The sequence below is a fragment of the Ciona robusta genome, chromosome 11 (genome assembly GCF_009617815.1).
Source record: "Ciona robusta chromosome 11, ASM961781v2".
In the NCBI taxonomy this organism is placed as follows: domain Eukaryota; kingdom Metazoa; phylum Chordata; class Ascidiacea; order Phlebobranchia; family Cionidae; genus Ciona; species Ciona robusta.
In genome coordinates this window covers 4302038-4321313 of record NC_143245.1, presented here as the reverse complement: position 1 = coordinate 4321313, position 19276 = coordinate 4302038, and the positions used below count along the sequence as shown (strand labels likewise).

The following is a 19276-nucleotide window of genomic DNA, read 5'->3' as shown; positions in this document are numbered from 1 at the left end:
AAATATTTAAGGTTGTTTTATGAAGCTATGAAACTAGTTTAATCGTTCGCACACGCAAACTAAAAACTTCCTCGGCTTTACTATGATTTAGCGAGCATTAAAAAATAGCACCTTACTATTGTGCATTTTTTACCTGTTCAAAGTATACTGTTTCTATTTTACATATTTTTTTAATATTTAAAAACAGTAATCAGCTTTGACGGGCGTTTTATAAAGTCGTGATAATTAAATAGGGGTCTGTAAAAAGAAAATTAAAAAAAGTCTCGTCTGACAAAGTGTCCAACTGCCCCCACCCTACTAAATTTTAAAACAGTGTCACGTGTATCGGAAGGTCACGATACGACGTGGTTTAGTTTGGGATTCTTGGAAGTTCTCTTAACAGACAACAAACTAGTAATTTAATTGATCAGATGGCACACAACGTTTATTCATAACACATACAACCTTATTCAAATAGAATACGTTAGCATCAACACAAATACCTTTCTAGAATCGTACGACACATAACAATAAACCGTAAGCCATATAGCATCATGACTACTAAACTCCAAACACCTGCAATACTTTTTGAGTTTTGAATCAAATGGGACGACGATTTATATGCGAGATACAAAGGTTAGCTCACGAAGTGTTAAACTTCATGACCGCTCGTTATCAAGCATACAGTAAAACAAAAAGGCAGACGCGTGATCCAGACGAACCAATTCCCAGGATAGCGGTTGATACAAAGCATTTGTGACACAACCCCCTTTTTAGGAGTTGTTTGAGGTAGTCAGCACCAACGTTAGCACTTCCTTTTATATACTCGCATCGAACATCGAAATTCTGTAAGACTGTAAGTACATCGCCCACCGCATAATTCGGTCATTGTCAAATTTTTGTGCCATATACAGGTACATCTTAAACTTCTTTACGCCCCAAACGACTGCGAGGCAATATCGTCGCTCAGCGTCTGAGAGTTTTTTACTTGCGTAACTCACAGGGAAAGGTTTCCCTCCATGAACTTGTAGTAGTACTTCACCGATTCCATCTTTAGATGCATCCGTTCGTAGTATAAATCCTAAGGAGGGGTCAGGGAGTTGCAGGATTGGTTTACTTAATAGTTTTGATTTAAGGGTGTTAAATGACCTTTCTTGTGCATCACCCCATGCAACAATGTCTGGATGCCCTTTTTTCGTAAGGTCTGTGAGGCACGGCTTCTGTAGCGTAATTTGGAATATATTCCCGATATAGTATCCTAGCCCCAAAAATGACCGCACTTCTGTTTCATTTTTGGCGTTGCTGCCTCGCGTATCTTACGTACATCATCATCGTGTAATCCAATGATGTTGTTACCAACATGATGATGGCCAAAGAAATCGACCTCCCTGGCACCCAGTCGACATTTCGTTTATTGGCTTTGGCCAGTCGCTTGAATAGTTCTTTGAGGGTGGCAACGTGCGCATTCCATGTTCGCGAATGTACAATGACGTCATCAATGTAATGTTCGACGTTGGCCATACCTTCCAGTAGTTTTCGCATTCCCCTAACGAAAGTAGCACTAGAGTTCTTCATCCCAAATGGCATCTTACAGAACTCGTAACAACCGTCAGGCGTGACGACAGTCGTCTTTTTAATATCGTCTTTAGCTACTTTGACCTGCCAATAGCCTTGGGTCGGATCAATTGTCGATTCGGTTCGTTCCATCTTGGGTCGGATCAATTAATACAGATTCGGTTCGTTCCATCCTTCTTACGAACCATAACGACTGGTGATGCATATGGTGAAGACGATGGTCGTATAAAACCTGTATCTGGCCAGCATTTCTTGTATATCTTTAAGCAATGACTCCCGTACATGAAAAGGAACTGCGTATGGCTTCGACCGTACCGGCTTATCACTAGTTAGACTGATTAAATGCTCCACCAGCTTCGTCCCGGGTTTCTCGAAGAACACTTCTGAATGCTACTTCACAATCCGCGAAATGTCCTGTTTTTTGTTCTTCTGTCAAGCTTTCTCCCAATTTCACATCGTCTGTAGTTTCATGGTGAACACCCAAGTCTAATTCCAGCAGTTGGTCATCGTTTATAGAACTCTGCGTCTCACAGTATAAGGCGCGGACCACTTCACCGTGAGTGAGACTCCGGTCTTCGTTATCTTCCGGTTTTCGCGTGATATACTTTTTGAGTAAGTTAATATGATAAAGTTTTACCTTGCCATTATTGTCAACCCGGTAATCATTCATGCCGACCTTTCCTTTGACTTTATAAGGTCCCTTCCATTGCATCAATAGTTTATTACTGTCCGTTGGCAGAAGGACCAGATTCTGTTCTTCCTCCGATAGCTGACGCTGTTTTGTTTTTCGGTCAAAGTTCTTCTTGTACCGGTTTTGTGCTTCTGCACTCGCTGCCTTGGCTACTTGCATTGTTATTTCCAATCTTTCACGTGGTTCAAAAACATACTGATAGCTGCACAATGTTTCTTTGTCGGTCGCCTCGTTAGTTACCATGTCTTTTAAAATATGAAGTGGCCCCCGGATGGCCCGCCTATACAACAGTTCAAAATGCGCAAATCCGGTTGATTCCTGGGGTACATCACGATAGGCAAAAATCAGTGGATTGATATAACGATGCCACTGTTTTGGTTGCTCAGCGCACAACCGTTTCAGCATTGTCTTCAGAGTTCCGTTGAACCTTTTGACCAGCCTGTTGCACTGCGGAGAATAAGGTGTAGTCCTCAGATGTCGAATTTCAATAGTCTCTCCACCTCTTTCATACATCCGGACATAAATTGGGTCCCCTGATCTGATAGAATTTCATTAGGCACGCCAACCCGGCTGAAAATATCCACCAGTGCTTCAGCTACATCCTCGGTTGTAATGTTTTTTTAATGGGACTGCTTCGGAGTATCTTGTTGCATAATCCACCATGGTGAGCAAGTATCGATGTCCCTTTTCGCTTGGAGGTTGAATCGGACCAACAAGATCTACCGCTACCCTTTCGAATGGAACATCAATCAGGGGCATTTTTTGTAGCAGTACTTTTCCAACTTTGCCTTTTCCGATTGTTTTCTGGCAAACATCGCATGACTTGCAAAAACGTGCCACGTCGCTTCTTATACCTGGCCAGTAGAAGTTGACAAGAATGCGAGAAGGGGCTTGTGCCAAAAACAGAGTAGTAATAATTTTCTGTTATTACAAGTTTATATCACAGAAATAAAAAGGAACGCGCATCTTTAATGTCGGCAAAAGAGAGAGATGATACAGGGACCTAAAACTACTATGCGTCTGTCTTTTACAATGGAGACCAAGCGAAATGGGGACGGAGTTGGCGGTCACGTAAATAGAAAAAAGAATATTATCACGGTTTTGTGAAGTTGCGCGTTCTACTCTTTTTTATTTCTGTGGTTTATATACATTTGTAGGATACAATATTTGTCGTTCAAACAATACCAATTGTTATGCAATAATATAATGTATAGGTAACATGTTAAAAACTCTAGCAGTTGGGCAAGAAAAAGAATGTTTATTTAGTACAGTATTATTTCGTGTTATTTACGTATATTAATATTTATAAATACACTTATTAATCAAAATTAACAATGATTTTAAACTGTCCCATCTTTCCTCTGCGTTTTCGAATTTGTAACATTTCACCTGTTGTGCGGATAGTTAAATAACTCCTCGTGTGTTTTATTATATTTTATTAAATTGTTGTCAATTAATAAAGGAATGATAGTACTAATTCGTGGTATTACCCAAAAACCGTCATCTATTTTGATTTTGAAAATATTTGGCAATATTTGCTTAAGTGTCCTATCTTCCCCCATTGTACTATATACAAATTAACCGTAATGGATATTATTCTAATTATTTTAATACGTGCCCACTCGTTAGAGCTCTGCTCTCTAGTGTTTGTTTTTCTATACACATATAGTAGATTGGGAAAAGATGGGACACCTTTAGCACCCAGTATAGAAATATCCTGATCGTGTTTTAAACAATTAACAACGGTCTAAGGGAGTTGTGATGATACGGTTTTATAATTCTCTGAATTTTCTATGTTTATTATCATGACTGAAAACTAAATCAAGCAACGTTTCTCATGAGCTCTGCATTGTTTTCGAACTAAACATAAAATATATCATATAAATAAGCTGACAACCGGTGTCTCATGTATCTCGACGAAAATTGCTTAAATGTCTCGAATCGTTAATTAAAATCAACTTTAATTAATAATCAGCCCACGAAGTTGTACACCAAGAACACAAAGTAGTGTTTTTCTTTTCAAGATCGTTTCCATATAGCCTATAATAGCAGTTGTAGGCAAACTGCGGTCCCCCGCAAACACCAGAATTTTTGAAATAGAATCAAAATTCAAAACTGTTGAATGTTTGTATATTCTTTGGGTTAACTTAGCAGTTATTGGTTATTTATATTCAATACTCACCTCTCCACTACTCTGACTATATTAGAACGCAAAACTTTTAAAAATGCAACATATTCAACAACTTTCTGTTTTCTTTGAAATTCAATAATACTTGTGAGGCCGTATATGTATAGTAGGGTGAGGGAAGATGGGACACCTATTCACTTCATTTTTTGTCACATTTGGTAGTAAACAAAGATCATTCAAATAATTATAAAACCGTATCCTCACGACTCCTATATAGACTGTTTTTAATTGTCTAAAACACGATCAGATTCAGGATATCGGAATAATATATGCTAAAGATGTCCCGACTTCCCCCAGCACACTACCATATTATTTCAATTTGAATGACCTGCTGTCCTGAAGACATTATCGCAACTTACCTGTATAAAAGTAGGAATCTCGTTGTAGTACAGCCATTTGTATAATAACCACTTATATTGAACAAACGAATATCTGTTTACACGAATTTATTTTTTATCTGAATTGTTTATTAAACTATTATCAAATCTTTCGAACACAACGTTCGTATCCCTGTTTTTGAATTGTTTTGTCAAATTTGCAGCCATAATAGTCCATCTCTTCTCTTGCCAGAATTTTTACAAGGTTTTTGTGAACCAAATCGGTTAAGATGGCATATACCGTGGCATTGTAACTTTCAGCAGCATCACTCTTTCTCACTGAAAACCAGAACAATCCCCCCGGTTTTAAAATCCTAAGGACTTCCTAAAATGCAGAAACCTCGATTGACCGAAATATTTAAATTGAACTATTTGAAATACCTTTACTCATTTTTTTGCTTTTGTGAATAAGTGGTTTTCATATGTATAGCCTACATGTTGCAAAAAATCTTTTTTTCCGTTATATATATACTTGTTAGCTAAAACTCTAGTGCCTGCTGTTGGTAATACAGCTACAATTATCTGGCGCCGTGGCAAAGTGGTTAGCACGCCTGCCTTGAACCCAGAGGTAATGGGTTCAAGGCTCTTCGCTGTTACCATTGGGAGCGTATGTGTCCTTGGGCTAGACACTTAACGGTAATTGCTCCAACCTAGTGGTCACTAATGGGTTGTCCAAATTATCAGCCATACATAAAAAATGAAGCAATTTAAAAAAAATTATCACCCACAAAGTAGCCTAACATACATGGTAACTCGTAAGCTGGTACGAGGTGTGTAAAAACTCGTGTTATAACAACTATCGTTTTCCACGAGGGATACAGTAAGTTACATTCATTCATACATTAATACAAATAATGCACTCACTACCGTTTAGTCTACATACCTTAATGCATTCCGGTTGTATATGAGTTCTTGAAAACCCACCGATTGATACTATGACGTCATAGCTGTCGTCATCATACGTCATACGTTCATTGGGAGTAACGTATTCCACCTTCAGATTTCTAAGATTCGTTTTACAGTAAAATTTATACTTGGTCATTCGGGCAATACAGTTTTTTTAATTTGGGAAAAAATAAGATTTAACCGTTACGCTATAAGCTATAAAGGAAAATGCATATCCACAGACCACAGGTATACTAAAAAGGACTATTGGGTGTTTTAGGTTAGATATTGTTACAGAATATCCAGGGAAAATAAAGTGCATTAATATCATACTCTTACTTAGTGACTCCAAGCTTTAAATGAATGCATGGATGTAACTAAATGTAACTTGCTTTATCTTCACAGGGCCGGAAAACGACAGTCGTTATAACGTAGATGTTCCGTTTCGTAAACCTCGTGCCAGTTACCGCGTAGGTAACTTTGTAAATATTTGTTTTTATTTCAGTATGGCTAACAATTTCGAGTTTGGACCATTAGTGACCAATGGGATCGCGCAATTGCCGTAAGTATCTTGCTCAAGGATACATACGTGTTAATATGAATACAACTTGCCTGTAAAGATTTTTAGCTTTGGCCTTCTCATTCATTGCTGCGTTTCCTTCTATACCATCGATTGTCCATTTGAAACCATTATTTCTTAGGGTCTGTGCACAATTTCCAGTACCTGCAGAAAAAGATAGTAACTTAAAATCATTGAATGACACTTTTTCATTCTGTCGTTATAACACGGGATTTAATTCCATACAGTTTTTGATCATTTATACCACGTATGCAATCTTTCTGTATGTGACTAGCAATTTGAAAAACCCATGAGTGACCAAAGTAAATGATCAGCCTTAAAATATCTTAAACAAAGACACAAAGTAAACATATAGTAGGGTGGGAGAAGATGGGACACCTTTTCAATCTATTTTCTCCTCTAAATTGATAGTAAACAAACATTCAACGATTTTTTATGAAACTTTATCCTCACGGCTCCCATAGATCGTTGTTAATTGTTTAAAACATGATCGGGATATTTGGCTATTATGTGTGAAAGGTGTCCCATCTTCCCCCACCCTACTATACTATTTTAAAGTTTAGAATATAATAGTGTAATACAACACCGTATATAGATGTGCCCGGGAACCCTTAAATTAGAGTCACTACAGTCTTTCACCAGCATTATTGCGATTAAACCACACAAAAACAGAAATTAACATACCTGAAGCTATGTCTAATACGCAAAACTTTTCGTTTATTTTGTCCTCGTCGTTGACTGATGCTGTTAAAGTACTCGCCATACGAGCGTGAGGCTTGTAATCGATCACACTGTAATCCGCATCGTAAGTCTCAACCCTGTTAGGAATTAGATAAGTCATCTTTAAAAATTGGTTCAACAACACTTTTCAAATCATTGTTTAAGAATTAATGTCGACTTACCAAGAAGTGTAAAACTTTTCAGTTTCCGAAAGGTCGTTGGGTTTCACGTATGTGTTAATTCTCTGAAAAGCATCACGGGCAACATTCGCGTCCGACGAAGAGTTTAAAGACATCCTAGAACCGAGAACTAAAAGTAAAATAAACGCAATGTGATACCTACAGTCTGTTGAGCAGGAAATTGCTTCTGCGTTTGCAGGCGCTAAAGAAGAAACAGTTTAATATAAACAATGCATATGCAATGGGCTAACATATTCAGTGACTAGCTTCTAAAGTACAATTCGAGCCAGTCAGTGCGTAACTTAAAACATTTGCTTCCTTGTGTTAAAAACTCAGCCCTCGGGCATTACTAACTGACTGTCCCACAAATGTTTTTATTTTTATAATAAATATTTTATAATAAATATATATTTATTTAATATTTATAATATATATATATACTGTCAATTATCAATTTTTCGCGTTGACTGCAAAAATCCCGCTTTCAAAGATATACCTGTACTGTAGCGATAGATAATACGTATTATCTATGCTGTAGCGATAGCAGCAATTAATGTTTCCTCTCTTTATAAGAACAATCTGACATCCGTTCTCGTCTGCGAAAACAGCAAAAAAAAGAAGTAATTTTGAGTTTCTTGTAGAAATGGGCAATACCAAATGGGCTGGACGTTTTTTTAGACACCATATATTATCCCCTAAGAAGCAGAGAATTGTAACTAACTTATTCCAAAGGCTGAAATTACACGTTGTGGCCTGGTTCGAAACGTGTTTGTGCTAGTGAAGAATCCCCCCCCCACCTTATTTGCTAACCACTAACCCATAGGTTAGGTGTTGATGGTTAGGAGGTTAATGGTTATAGGGGTTACTTGTTAGGGGTTAGCAAATATGGTGGGGGAAAGACTCTTTACCAGCACCCGTGTTTGTTTTAGAATTTAGATAAAGTTGCTTTTATCTGGTCAGTAATGGGTGGGTGGATTGGTGTTCGAAGATTTACTGTCTTCAATTAATTGCCAATTTCTCACCACCCACATCTAGTTTAAGCGGCTTCAGACTACTTTCGATTACCCTGTAAGATCTGCTAAAGGAAGTTGTAAGTGGCCTACGATATAGGCGTCACCTTTGCTTGTAAGATGTTTGGAACTGATAGGTATAGTCACTAATGCATTTTTGTGTTTGAATAAAACTGAATAAACACAACATGGGACCTTACATATCGAAAAGGTTACCTTTGCAGGCGCTATGAAAATGAACAATTTATTAAAAACAACGCACATAATTGCACACTAAAGTGTTTAAAAGAAAAGAGTTTGCGCAGCTTTAGCGATGCTTTGCTGGTAATAATACAATCGCACCACTTAAAGTAGGGTAATGTAGGAATAATAGGAAATTCAAGAAGTCACAATGTGATATAAAGACTAAGAAATACAACTTTGGTTCTAACTATAAATCACAGAGCGTAGTGGCTCTTCATAAACAGGATATTTCTACATGCACTCATTGTTTAAATAGGGAAATATGAGTTGTGGAATAAAATAAGGTCATGATTAAAGCGGAAATAGGGAATAGTGGAGATTTATTAATAATACAGACTATGTGTTGCAGTTATTTCCACGTTAGTGTTTTTAACAGGGTTTAAAACGTAAACTTTTATTATACACACTAATCGTAAACCCATAACCACTACATCGTATAATAATGTTTACAACCAAGTTTTGCTACAATATCAACACTTGGACAAATTAGGATGTTATTGTAATTTTAAGTATACACAACTGATTTTGTGTTGGAAAATCTGCACCTAACCAAATAGTGAAAAATTTTCAACACAAAGTCGTAACATATTTGTGCCTGTTCGATTAAACTGTGCCATGTGCAATTTAAAGATAATTGGACAAAGCAATGTCAGATCGCAATAGTGGCGACCGCAAGGAATGCTGGAATCAAAAGGTATAAATATAAATGATATTTTTTATAAAAAAAACGTAGATCAACGTGTTTTACGTGGAAGACGTTACGGGATCAGGAACTTGCGGAAAATCTCGAGAATTTTGTCAGAAATTTGAATTTTCAGTGTTTCCCGCCACATTATCTGTTACGTCTGTTTGCAGTGTTTCCAGACCAGCTTTATTGATGGAACCGTTACTCGTAGAACGAACCTCAGTGGCAACACTACTGGATAAATGACCATCAGCATATAAGTAGGATATATCCGCATTCGATCCGTTTAAATTTCGTTTGTAATTTTTTAGTTCGACTCTCGGTTGGTCATGTTTGACTGGTTCCTTAGAACGACGGCTTGTTTTCTTCTCAAGCGATCTTGTTTGTTCCATTATTTGTGGGGTGTTCATGCTTACTGCACTCAGTTTCTAGACAAATTAATATTCATGTTAGTCCAGTTTTAATCTTATTTCTGTGAATTTATAACTGACAATTCAAGACACGCAAAATATTAACAAATTCTATCTTTAAATTGTCTACAATGAGTAGAAATTACGTATTTTCAATACAACATTGCTGATTGCACTTATTTTATTAGAATTGCAACTTTTCAAAATAGAAATATTTGTCCAGCGCCGTGGCTTTGTGGTTAGTGTGCCTGCCTGTAACCCAGAGGTAATGGGTTCAAGGTTCAACGCTGCTACCATTGTGGGTGTATGAGTCCTTGGGCCATACTTAAAAAATCCCCCAAAAAATAATCACCCACAAATTAGGATACATGGTAACTCGTAAGCTGGCACGAGGTGTTAAACCCGTGTTATAACGACTGTTGTTTTCCGATCATGCGAGGGTAAAGTAAGTTACATTCATACACTCATTCATTACACTAACATTTTCACCATGCCTGGGATTTATTATTCGATACACGAACCTGTTTGGAAACTTTCCCTGTTTTCGTTGAAGATAAATTATACTGGTGGGTTGGGGTGTAACGATAGATACGCTTGACTGCACGTAACGGAGGCTGCTGGCTCTTCCATTGTTTCTGCTGCCTCCGGTGTTCATTTTCTAAATCGGACTCGGTGACTTTGAGATCGATAATCTGAAGTTGGGTTAAAACAAAATTAAAGTAGTTGGGTTAGAAAATACACCCCTCCTAGCTTTCTAAAAGAATTTTACGTCAAAAATTTATGTAGGAAAATACTTTGAATATTTTCCTACATAAATTTTTTATACTAAGGGATATTTAAACTTCCGACATGACACAAATTAACAGGAAAAATAGGTTGAGCTTTTTCTTGTGATACTGCCTTTTGTGATAAACATATTATGTATGAATATTGTTTTATTTGCCCCAATATCAGGAGTATAAAACAGTTGGAAATTCCTTATAAAATTATAAAAAATTAAGAAACATTTTTTTAGACATCAATGTTTGATAAATATGTATATTTTTGGCACAATTTTACTCTATTGATGTAATGATCTAAATTATCAAGGATGTCAGTTCTGCCAAAATTGGACTTTGTTGGCCAGTTTTCATTCAAAGACGCTGCAACATTACATGCAGATAATACACATATACACAAGAATGTCTATTCCAGAAGTTAATATTCAGGACCAGTGATGCAGTCATAAAAAATAAGGGCAGTATTGGTGTTACAGCTACATACAACTTTATAACCCTTCTTTTTTCGCCTAAATTCTCCTGTTTTTAGTCTAATTAATGGATTGGCATAAGAAATACACAAACTCTTGCTGAGGTACTTTGTTGATTCGTAGAGGTTTTATAAAAAAATATGTCGTTTCTTAGGACCAGAGTGCTCTTCAAAACTAATTTTGAGAGAATGAAAAGTTTTTGGGCATGAAACATGACGCAGCATATGACTGTGTTATAACATTTTAAACAAAACTACATTACCATATTCATAAGGACATCGGGTTGCATAGATTTTGGATTTAACTTCCGTAACTTCTCCATAGTTTCGTACAAACCGGGAAGTTGTTTCAGCAACTCTGGTGTACCGAGTGTGCTTTTTAAAAGAACAAGTCCACAACGAAAAACAATCTTCACACCTGAGATAGGAACTATAATTGATAGGAACTATAAAATAAAAGTTTTGAACAAACATCGTGGTAAACAAAGGATGAATTCATCCACTTTTGTATGTGAATAAAAAAATTGTCACTTATTCGGGCATGACGCTGTGAAGTTATAACAACACATGCTGATTATGAGTTATCACCCATTAAATCTGCAGGTGAATATTTTGTTTATTACATTGTTTGTTTTTTTCTATACGGCTGACATTTTGTGGTTGGTACTCATGTCCATAATACCATGAAGCTTCGAATTCAGTAGAGTCAAGTACCTTAACTACTGAGCTACAAACTTAAAATATGAACTTTCTTTTGTTCAAACTTTATTAACAAACATTTAGTATTCCATAATAGTATACTAACATACAGTATATAGGTATAATTTATAAAATTTAGGTTCAACTTATTGTTGTTTATTATAAAAACCTAAATTTGCTTTATTAAGCCCTATCCTTAATATTTTACTGGAATATAATAGTTTAACAAAGTAATATTTGCAGGACCTAAGATGGGCATAAAACATAAGAATGCTACATCAAATGAAAATTTCATCAAAAAAATAAAAATAATGTTTATCATAACAGTTTGTCCTATGCAAGTACCAGAGTAATAATTCATTTGTTTTCAATGTGTTAGAAAAAATTTATATTTGAAAATAACATTTAAATATGTTCAAGATTGAGTAATTTTACTCAATTACAGTAAAACTGAGCAACATTTTTTCTTTCTAAGTCAATAAAGTCAAGCCAGTCATTCATGGCAACCAAATCTTTTGTTAATATCATGATGTTTGATTTGCTTGTTTAAACAACATAAATTGCAAATTCATCTTATTTCAAAATTGAGTATTTTTTTAATTCTCATTTCTGACTTACATATTTTTTCTCTTTTAAAATTTGTAAATCAATATTATAAAGAGGTAAAAAATCTGCTTGATGCATAAAATAATTAGGTTCAACAGGTAAAAAAGCTACTTTGTTTCAAATAAAATCAATATTAAATAATATATTAATGTTATGCTAGTATATAACCAATCATCACTAATTAAACATATTTTAGTATTCAAATTTATCACTTGTAACCAATCTTAGTATGTGGTGTACTTTTGAAATCAAATTAAAGAAGCATACCAACAATGCTTACGGGTGAATCAAATATTTTTTTTTTAAATGAAAAAAAAGTAATAAAAAATCGTGTAGAAAAAAACTTGCTGAAGTAAATAAAAATTGAAGTGCGACAATGTATGGGGTTTTACACAGGAGGAGCTTTTCATCTTACAGGATAAAAGCATTTTTTGGTAACTGTGATAGCAGAATATAAATTACTCATCAAATAAAAAAATTAAATATTAAAATTTTGGCTAAAACGCAGTGCATTAGACTGTTAGTAATAAACTTTGTCCAATCTGTTCTATAGTATAAATCTATCAAGCATACTTTATTGTGTTGGAGACCACACTATTGTTAACTGTACTTTGGATTGTGAGGCAAACTAATTATTAAAGTTTGATTACACACATTTTATATTCTTGCCTGTGATTTGTGTATGGGGTAGGTAGGTTGATACCACAGGAAATTATGCTTGTGACTGTACCGTGTCATTTAAGTAGTAAGTACACTGTGTGTGATTTCTGTTTTATGAATGATTATATCTGTTATAACTAATAGTTACAGTACTTATCAGTGTGTATTGGAAATAGTCTATGAATACTCTAAGTGTGTTTGCTTGACAACATTGGTAATATATATTATATCTACTAAACAATGCATATAATACCGTGAAAAATTAAAATACTAATTATTACTTTCACATAAGGTAATTAAACTTTTTATGATTACTGTTTAGTGTCCACATTGTTTTTTATTTTACATTGTACATTGCATAATCCTTAAGGTGTAACGGTTTCGCCTTTTATTCAAAAAACATTATTTCTCTCTTTTTTATCAACAAGCATGTTTAAACAACTGTTGTTTATTGTACAACTTGTCTTTTCGCTTATATAAACTCTCCTGTTCTTTCCTCTTTGGTCACGAACGATAACGAATTCATTCATTTTAGCTTATATATATATATACAATATGTGTTTTATTTTAAGACTTACTAACTCAGATATTATCAATTAACAAAAACAGTTGACCAAAGTAAAGTTTGGGAAATTCACCCAACAACATCTTAAAAAAGATGTTTAGATAAGTTTTGTAATACAATTAACATTACCTTCACAGAAGAACATGTCCCACAGTCGAAGAACAGAAGGCCACGGTAATGTCCGTGCAAATATACACATGAACCATTCTGTGCAGTATAGCATCGGTGAGACGTGGTGTTTTTCCATGTGTTTATATATAATGGGGCAAACCGAGCGTAAAAGACCTTGCATTACATTTCCATCAACTTGCACCACTTCCTATAAAAATTAAGTACATTCAGTGGCGCAGCCAGGGGGGTTTAGGGAGTCGCGACCCCCCCCCCCCCTTATAAACCAGAAAAAACATTTAAAACAATTTTTTGAAAATTATTTGATAAAGCCCCCACCCCCCCTCTCCCCTATTTTTTTTTTCTGGCTGGGCCATTGAGTACATTGATATATAAATATCAAGTATTAGTTGTATTACACTGTTATAGTTTAAAAAATGTATAGTATAGTCAATTTGTTTCTCAATCTTTCATATCCTACCACCCTCGTGCAGAAATACTCAACACATTTTGTCACCTTTGCACATAATAATAAATCAACCTAATCATGTCTAGCTAAATTGTCTTATGTATGGTACAGGTTATTACATGTTATAAAATATTATTATTTTAAAAGAAAGCAATGATAAAAAAACAATAAATTGTCTTTTCTGTGTGGGAGTTGCTACTACTAATTTGAATTTAACTGTAGAATCATTCAGTACTACAGAGGGTAAATGGGACATTAATAAACAATAAAATTGTAAAAAAAGGTTAAACCAAACTGAACTGCAGAAATTATCTGAATGTATCGTTTCTTACATTGACATAATGCAAACACTGAATGTCTTAAAATAGTAGATGGTGATGACTAATGTACTCTACATCTACTCTTTACAGTTTTAAATTATTACTTTTTATTATTAAAATAATGGAAAGTTTTTAAAAATAAAAGGCCACAATGCTTTTAAATAGCAAAATGTTTCGTAAAAACAGCAAAATATGCAGTGCGAACTGCATAAACAAAAACTTTTAAACTTACCAAACCTGGGCTGAAATATCCTGGTATGTAAAAGTCAAACATTGCAACCATACACCAAAATGCTTCCTGCAAAATATTTTGAAATAAGACAATTTGAAAGGTTTCCAAATTAAGAACTAGGCCACACTTTTTAACTTTTTTTTTAAAGATTTTAATTTGTTTTAGCTACATTCTTACTGTTCCCAGCTCACAGGTTACGAACATTAACAATTACCCAAGCTTGGTGCATTTTACAAAACTTGGATTTAGCACTATCAATTCCGGCATGTAGTTGGACAAAGTTGTGCGGGCTGCACAAAAGCTGCACACTGCTCATTTCCCACGGTTTGTCCCAACCTGGATTATCATATGACTGATTCATTAAGATGTTACTTACCTCTGCAGGCATATGCATGAGTAACACTGCTGCAATTGGTGCTTGTGCTTGACAGTATCCATCTTTAGGATTGTACACAGCATATGCGTACAATATGTTGTATAAATCCTGCTGCCCAGTTCCGTGCTTCTTCGCAAACATTTCATGGAAGGGAAACTGCCGATGAAGATCTTTTTCGATATCCTCGACCGCGTTCGATGCTGCTTCAGTCTTTAGCAGCTCCTATGGTGAAGGTTTTATTTGTAATAGCAACTAGCAACTTTGAACTAGCTTTAGACTTACTGTTTCATGTCAAAATTTACAATACCAGAGATGAGAACCCACCATAGGTATCTTAAATATTGAATAAACTTTACACATAATTGTCAAACAAGTTTCCTAGTTTAACAAAATTACATTTATATATTTGTGTTACTTTTAGTAAATAACAGTGAAAACAAGCTGTGATTCACTGGTGGTAAGACTCAGCACCAATCGTAATTACGAGATTTTAGAAAACAAATCTCCTTGTGTTTTTATTAAATGTTTATGTTTGTTGCAAAGAGCTAATGCTTTAAAATATGAACAATATTTTGATAATTTTTCTGTACGATTCTGATTTGCATTCTGTTTTGTTTCTGCATGATTGTGTTTTACAGTCATTATGGTATGTATGAACTATAAACATACATAAGGAAAGGCAGACATTTCAAAACATTGATCAAGAATGTACTATATGCATCAGTGCATGAAACAATCATAAAGCACCCTAAGTTTTACATATTTTACAATTCTATAGAACAGAATGCAAATGATCTGACAAGGTACAGGTTATGTAAGTATCATGGTAGTATAAGGTCAGCAGTTTTAATGTACAAATAATAAAAATCTGTTTAGAACTGTTTTAGGGTGCATTTCTCCCTACTTTCTCTCTCAAAATATAATTATACAACAACAGCATAAAATTGTTGGCAGAGTGTGGTCTCACTTTAAAACAAGAACTTTAGCTGTGTTTGCAGCTGCTCTGTATGTGACAACTGGCAAGTGCGGCATGAGGCAAGGCGATTAAAATAATCATTTAAATTGAAACAATGAACTATCAGTAACAGCCATGAATTAAAAGTTATTCGCAATAACAATGTGTGTCAATGTGTGTATTAGTTTTTATATACAAGGCTCCTGCACTTACTTGCCCCTAGATGTTTTTTTATATTTATAAATGGTATGATTTTCAATTATTCAAACATTCTATTTCAATTAAGCTACAACCACATTAAAAATGATAAAACTATAACAAAATAACAGAACCAGTCGCAATTGCTTATTATTCTTCCATAATGGCTAGGTCTCAACCCCTAAAATATATAGATATTATATTACCACTAGTCCACTACCATCTACCATTTTATGGTCTTTTAGAATACAACTAAGCAGTCGCAATAAAGTTAGTTGTTATCTGTGAAATGAAACTATAAAACTGAGTGGTTTTATATACCTACCAATGGTTCACAACTTTTTTCTCTACATAACCCCCTATTCATAGGATTAGGAACCATTTTTAGTTTTTATATGATATGACTTTGTTAGATTATGCTTTTACATACTACATACCAAACCAATTCTAAAATCTGATGCACATAAACTAAAATTTGCATGTATATAATGTAAAAATCGAAGGACAATTACAATATTAGGTCTATGGCATGATTTGAGAAGTTGAGTACACAATAGAATACAGCTTTGGTATAAGACAACTGATACTACTTTTATAAAAAAGAAAGAAGCTGACAATTTAAAAAAAAGCTAATATTTGTTTGGATTATGGGGTTAATTGGCAGCAAGAAAAAGTAAATATCTATGTGATATAAATGTAGATTTGTTGTATCGGCTATTAAAGAATTAGTAAAAGCCTTGTCGTGGTTTGACAATGAACAGACTTCTGTCCTGTGGGGTGGGGAATTAGGTATCAGTTGGGAAACCATGGTATTAGGAATTTTCTACTTATATATATTTTTAATAGAATGTGTAATGAACCACACACCTCATATTTTCCAACATTTTGTCTTTGTAGTAAATTGCTTCCACACAATAACTGCCATGCTCTGCCACGGAGTGAAGATGGAATTCCTTTTCTGCATCTTTGTTTAACCTGAAAAACACGAAATATAAACATGTTATCAGTACTCCAAATACCATACCAGCTACTGCCATGTAAGATTCATTCTGAACCAACAGTTCCCAAACTTTTCTGAAAAATTTGGCTGATGGACCCTTTGCAACTATTTTGATATTTCGAGGCCCAATAAAAATTAAAGAATGCAATTGAAAAAATGTAAAAACCACAACAATGTGTGATTTGTATTATCACATTATAATCATTTTTCTACATTGCAGATCCTCTAGACTGCCATACGGAGCCCAGTTTGGAAACCACTGTTCTAAACGCTTATTCTGTAGTCTTTTGAAGCTATTAAAGCATAGATAGTAATTATAATATTTTGCTTTCCATTCCTACTATGCTGTGGTGAAATAAAAACAGAAGCTAATTGTCACTTAAAAGAAAAATAGCTTTCATTTTAAACAGTGATTATTTTACCAGTAAAATATAAATTCCTAAATCAAACAAAAAATTGGCAAAAAAATTTCTAAGCGGTTTTCTAAACTTTTTATTATGAGAAGGCCTTTTGTGATTAACATTAAACGCATAACAAATTAGGAATGCAGGTATTTGCTATATTTTGAATTAGCTCACTTTACAAACTTAGTATATGAACTGCCAGAGCAAACTTGCTAAGTGGTTCATCATCTACTTTACACTGTGACATCATGAAAACCGTTATTTGAATATTATTGAAATACCTTGGAAAACTTTTTGGCCATCCACAAATCCCAATTATCAAGCATTGTCAACCATTTTATTTCTCGTTTCCGAATCTTATTTACTGGAATATCTTCGGAACTATGGAACAAAAGAATAAAGATTATGTAATAAGTACAAAATATTGTGTTCTGATGCAGTTTACTAATTTACAAGAAGACCAAGACAAAGAAGAGGTCAAAAGACTTGAATATTACTAGATCACAATATTACAACCATAGGCATCAATTCCTGGAGTGGGAGGGGTGGAGTTTCGATCAAAACAAATATCTAAATCAACTTACTCCGGATTTGTATATTGTGTGCCTCCAGTAAACCCATATTTATCAATTTCTTGCATTTGTTTTGAAGTTCCAGATGTTTCCTCGACATGATTGCCGTTGATTATCGGATCTTGTGCATTATCTGATTGTTCCATTGTTTACATCACAATGCGAGGATATAACTTAGAAAATGACTGCAGTTATCCCCAAATTAAATACAGCACTGAGATACAACAGCGGTTGGCTACATGTTATAATGTAATAATTCATACATCAGTAACTCATACAATCTTTATCATCTGTCAAGAACATAATTGTGAAAAAGCCATAAGAAAATTTAGACCTAGTAAAGAATCCTCCGGTAGGTTACAGATTGGTCTATATTTCTTTAAAAGGACTGATGGTATTTTGTAAATTACAAATAAATTAAACTACCATTGCCAGCAACAAAGTATCACTATCCGCCACTATGTAGAATACAGAATATACAGCTGAAGAAGTTAATATACACAGAGAAGGTTTAGCTTTCAACAACTTTACCCTATAAGCTTCTAAACCTAAAAAACTTGGCGGTACTAGTAAAAAATCTCCCCCCCCCCACACCTTATTCGCTAACCACCAACCTCTAACTTCTAACTCCTAACCCAGTAACCTAACCATCAATCCCTAAATAGCAACCTCTAACACTTTCCACCAGCCCTTCTGCTATGTACCGGAGGATTTTTTACTAGTGCCCACTTGGCACATGACAGGAAAGACAAGTTGTTTTATCAACACATCCTGGGTTTTGGGTGTATCACGAATGTTGAGCAAATCAATAAAAGAACTGCAAGGTAATATCAAATGTAAATTTGGTGTCCGCTAGATGTCACTATTGTGCAGACGCAGCGTAGTTTAAAAATTTAAACGGTAAAAAAATGGTAAAACTGTAAAAATAGAAGTTTATCTGTTAACTTAAGTTATATATTTTTTGAACTATCGTAAGCATTTAAAAGGGGACCGACTGGGAAGGCTTCATCTTTTTATAATTTTATTTGAAATCCCGATACATGTTCAGTGCTCTGGTTCTGTAAAGCTTTGTGATACCATTCCGAGTACACGAACCCAGAGCCATCAAAATACCTACGACTCCGCACAAACTATGGTCCAAACACAAAAAAATATTTCATAAACTGTTACCACCCCTATAAAATTGTAACATTAAATGACAAGTTACATTTAGTGGAAACCTGAGTGCGTATATAAACATGTGCCCGTATATAAACATACTGGTAGAAACAACTTTGTCAATGATCCAAAATCGATTATTCCATAGTCATAGTGCCTCAAAGCATAGGTTACTGAACAGTAT

The 19276-nt window shown here is 34.7% G+C and overlaps 4 protein-coding genes and 1 pseudogene across 4 annotated transcripts in view; all 5 read right to left on the bottom strand.

The window, feature by feature from the left end:
* LOC149728212 (cytoglobin-1-like) overlaps positions 1-460 on the bottom strand; it is a 51307-nt gene extending 50847 nt beyond the window's left edge. Inside the window, exon 1 of the mRNA XM_089888443.1 lies at positions 445-460. The gene's annotated coding sequence lies outside the window, so the exon portion shown is untranslated. The remainder of the gene's footprint in view (positions 1-444) is intronic.
* Positions 1-460, bottom strand: part of LOC149728211 (transmembrane protein 198-like) — a 41301-nt gene extending 40841 nt beyond the window's left edge. The window contains exon 1 of the mRNA XM_089888432.1: positions 445-460. The gene's annotated coding sequence lies outside the window, so the exon portion shown is untranslated. The remainder of the gene's footprint in view (positions 1-444) is intronic.
* LOC149728210 (uncharacterized) lies at positions 453-4779 on the bottom strand (annotated as a pseudogene).
* On the bottom strand, positions 3667-7392 carry LOC149728209 (uncharacterized). Its single transcript, XM_089888438.1, has 5 exons — positions 7178-7392; positions 6960-7093; positions 6308-6419; positions 5694-5814; positions 3667-5135 (listed from the first exon to the last, which is right to left on the bottom strand). Exons 1-5 carry the CDS (start codon positions 7288-7290, stop codon positions 4914-4916), a joined length of 702 nt encoding a protein of 233 aa, XP_089744564.1. The 5' UTR covers positions 7291-7392; the 3' UTR covers positions 3667-4913.
* Positions 7393-8414: 1022 nt separating this feature from the next.
* LOC149728208 (TBC1 domain family member whacked-like) lies at positions 8415-18253 on the bottom strand. Its single transcript, XM_089888433.1, has 9 exons — positions 17947-18253; positions 17644-17743; positions 16826-16933; positions 14806-15027; positions 14430-14495; positions 13430-13619; positions 11034-11188; positions 10044-10214; positions 8415-9540 (listed from the first exon to the last, which is right to left on the bottom strand). The coding sequence occupies exons 1-9, from the start codon at positions 18078-18080 to the stop codon at positions 9226-9228; spliced, it is 1461 nt and encodes a 486-aa protein (XP_089744559.1). The 5' UTR covers positions 18081-18253; the 3' UTR covers positions 8415-9225.
* Between the last annotated feature and the right edge of the window lie 1023 nt (positions 18254-19276).

Excerpts from the sequence above, each read along its gene's own strand:
- LOC149728209 (XM_089888438.1), bottom strand. The coding sequence starts at position 7,290 with ATGTCTTTAAACTCTTCGTCGGACGCGAATGTTGCCCGTGATGCTTTT. Across the intron at positions 6,420-6,959 it reads CGTATTAGACATAGCTTCAG|GTACTGGAAATTGTGCACAG; the intron begins GTATGTTAATTT and ends CTTTTTCTGCAG. Across the intron at positions 5,815-6,307 it reads AAAGCTAAAAATCTTTACAG|AAATCTGAAGGTGGAATACG; the intron begins GCAAGTTGTATT and ends AACGAATCTTAG.
- LOC149728208 (XM_089888433.1), bottom strand. The coding sequence starts at position 18,080 with ATGGAACAATCAGATAATGCACAAGATCCGATAATCAACGGCAATCAT. Across the intron at positions 16,934-17,643 it reads TGGCCAAAAAGTTTTCCAAG|GTTAAACAAAGATGCAGAAA; the intron begins GTATTTCAATAA and ends CGTGTTTTTCAG. Across the intron at positions 15,028-16,825 it reads AAAATGTTGGAAAATATGAG|GAGCTGCTAAAGACTGAAGC; the intron begins GTGTGTGGTTCA and ends CCTTCACCATAG.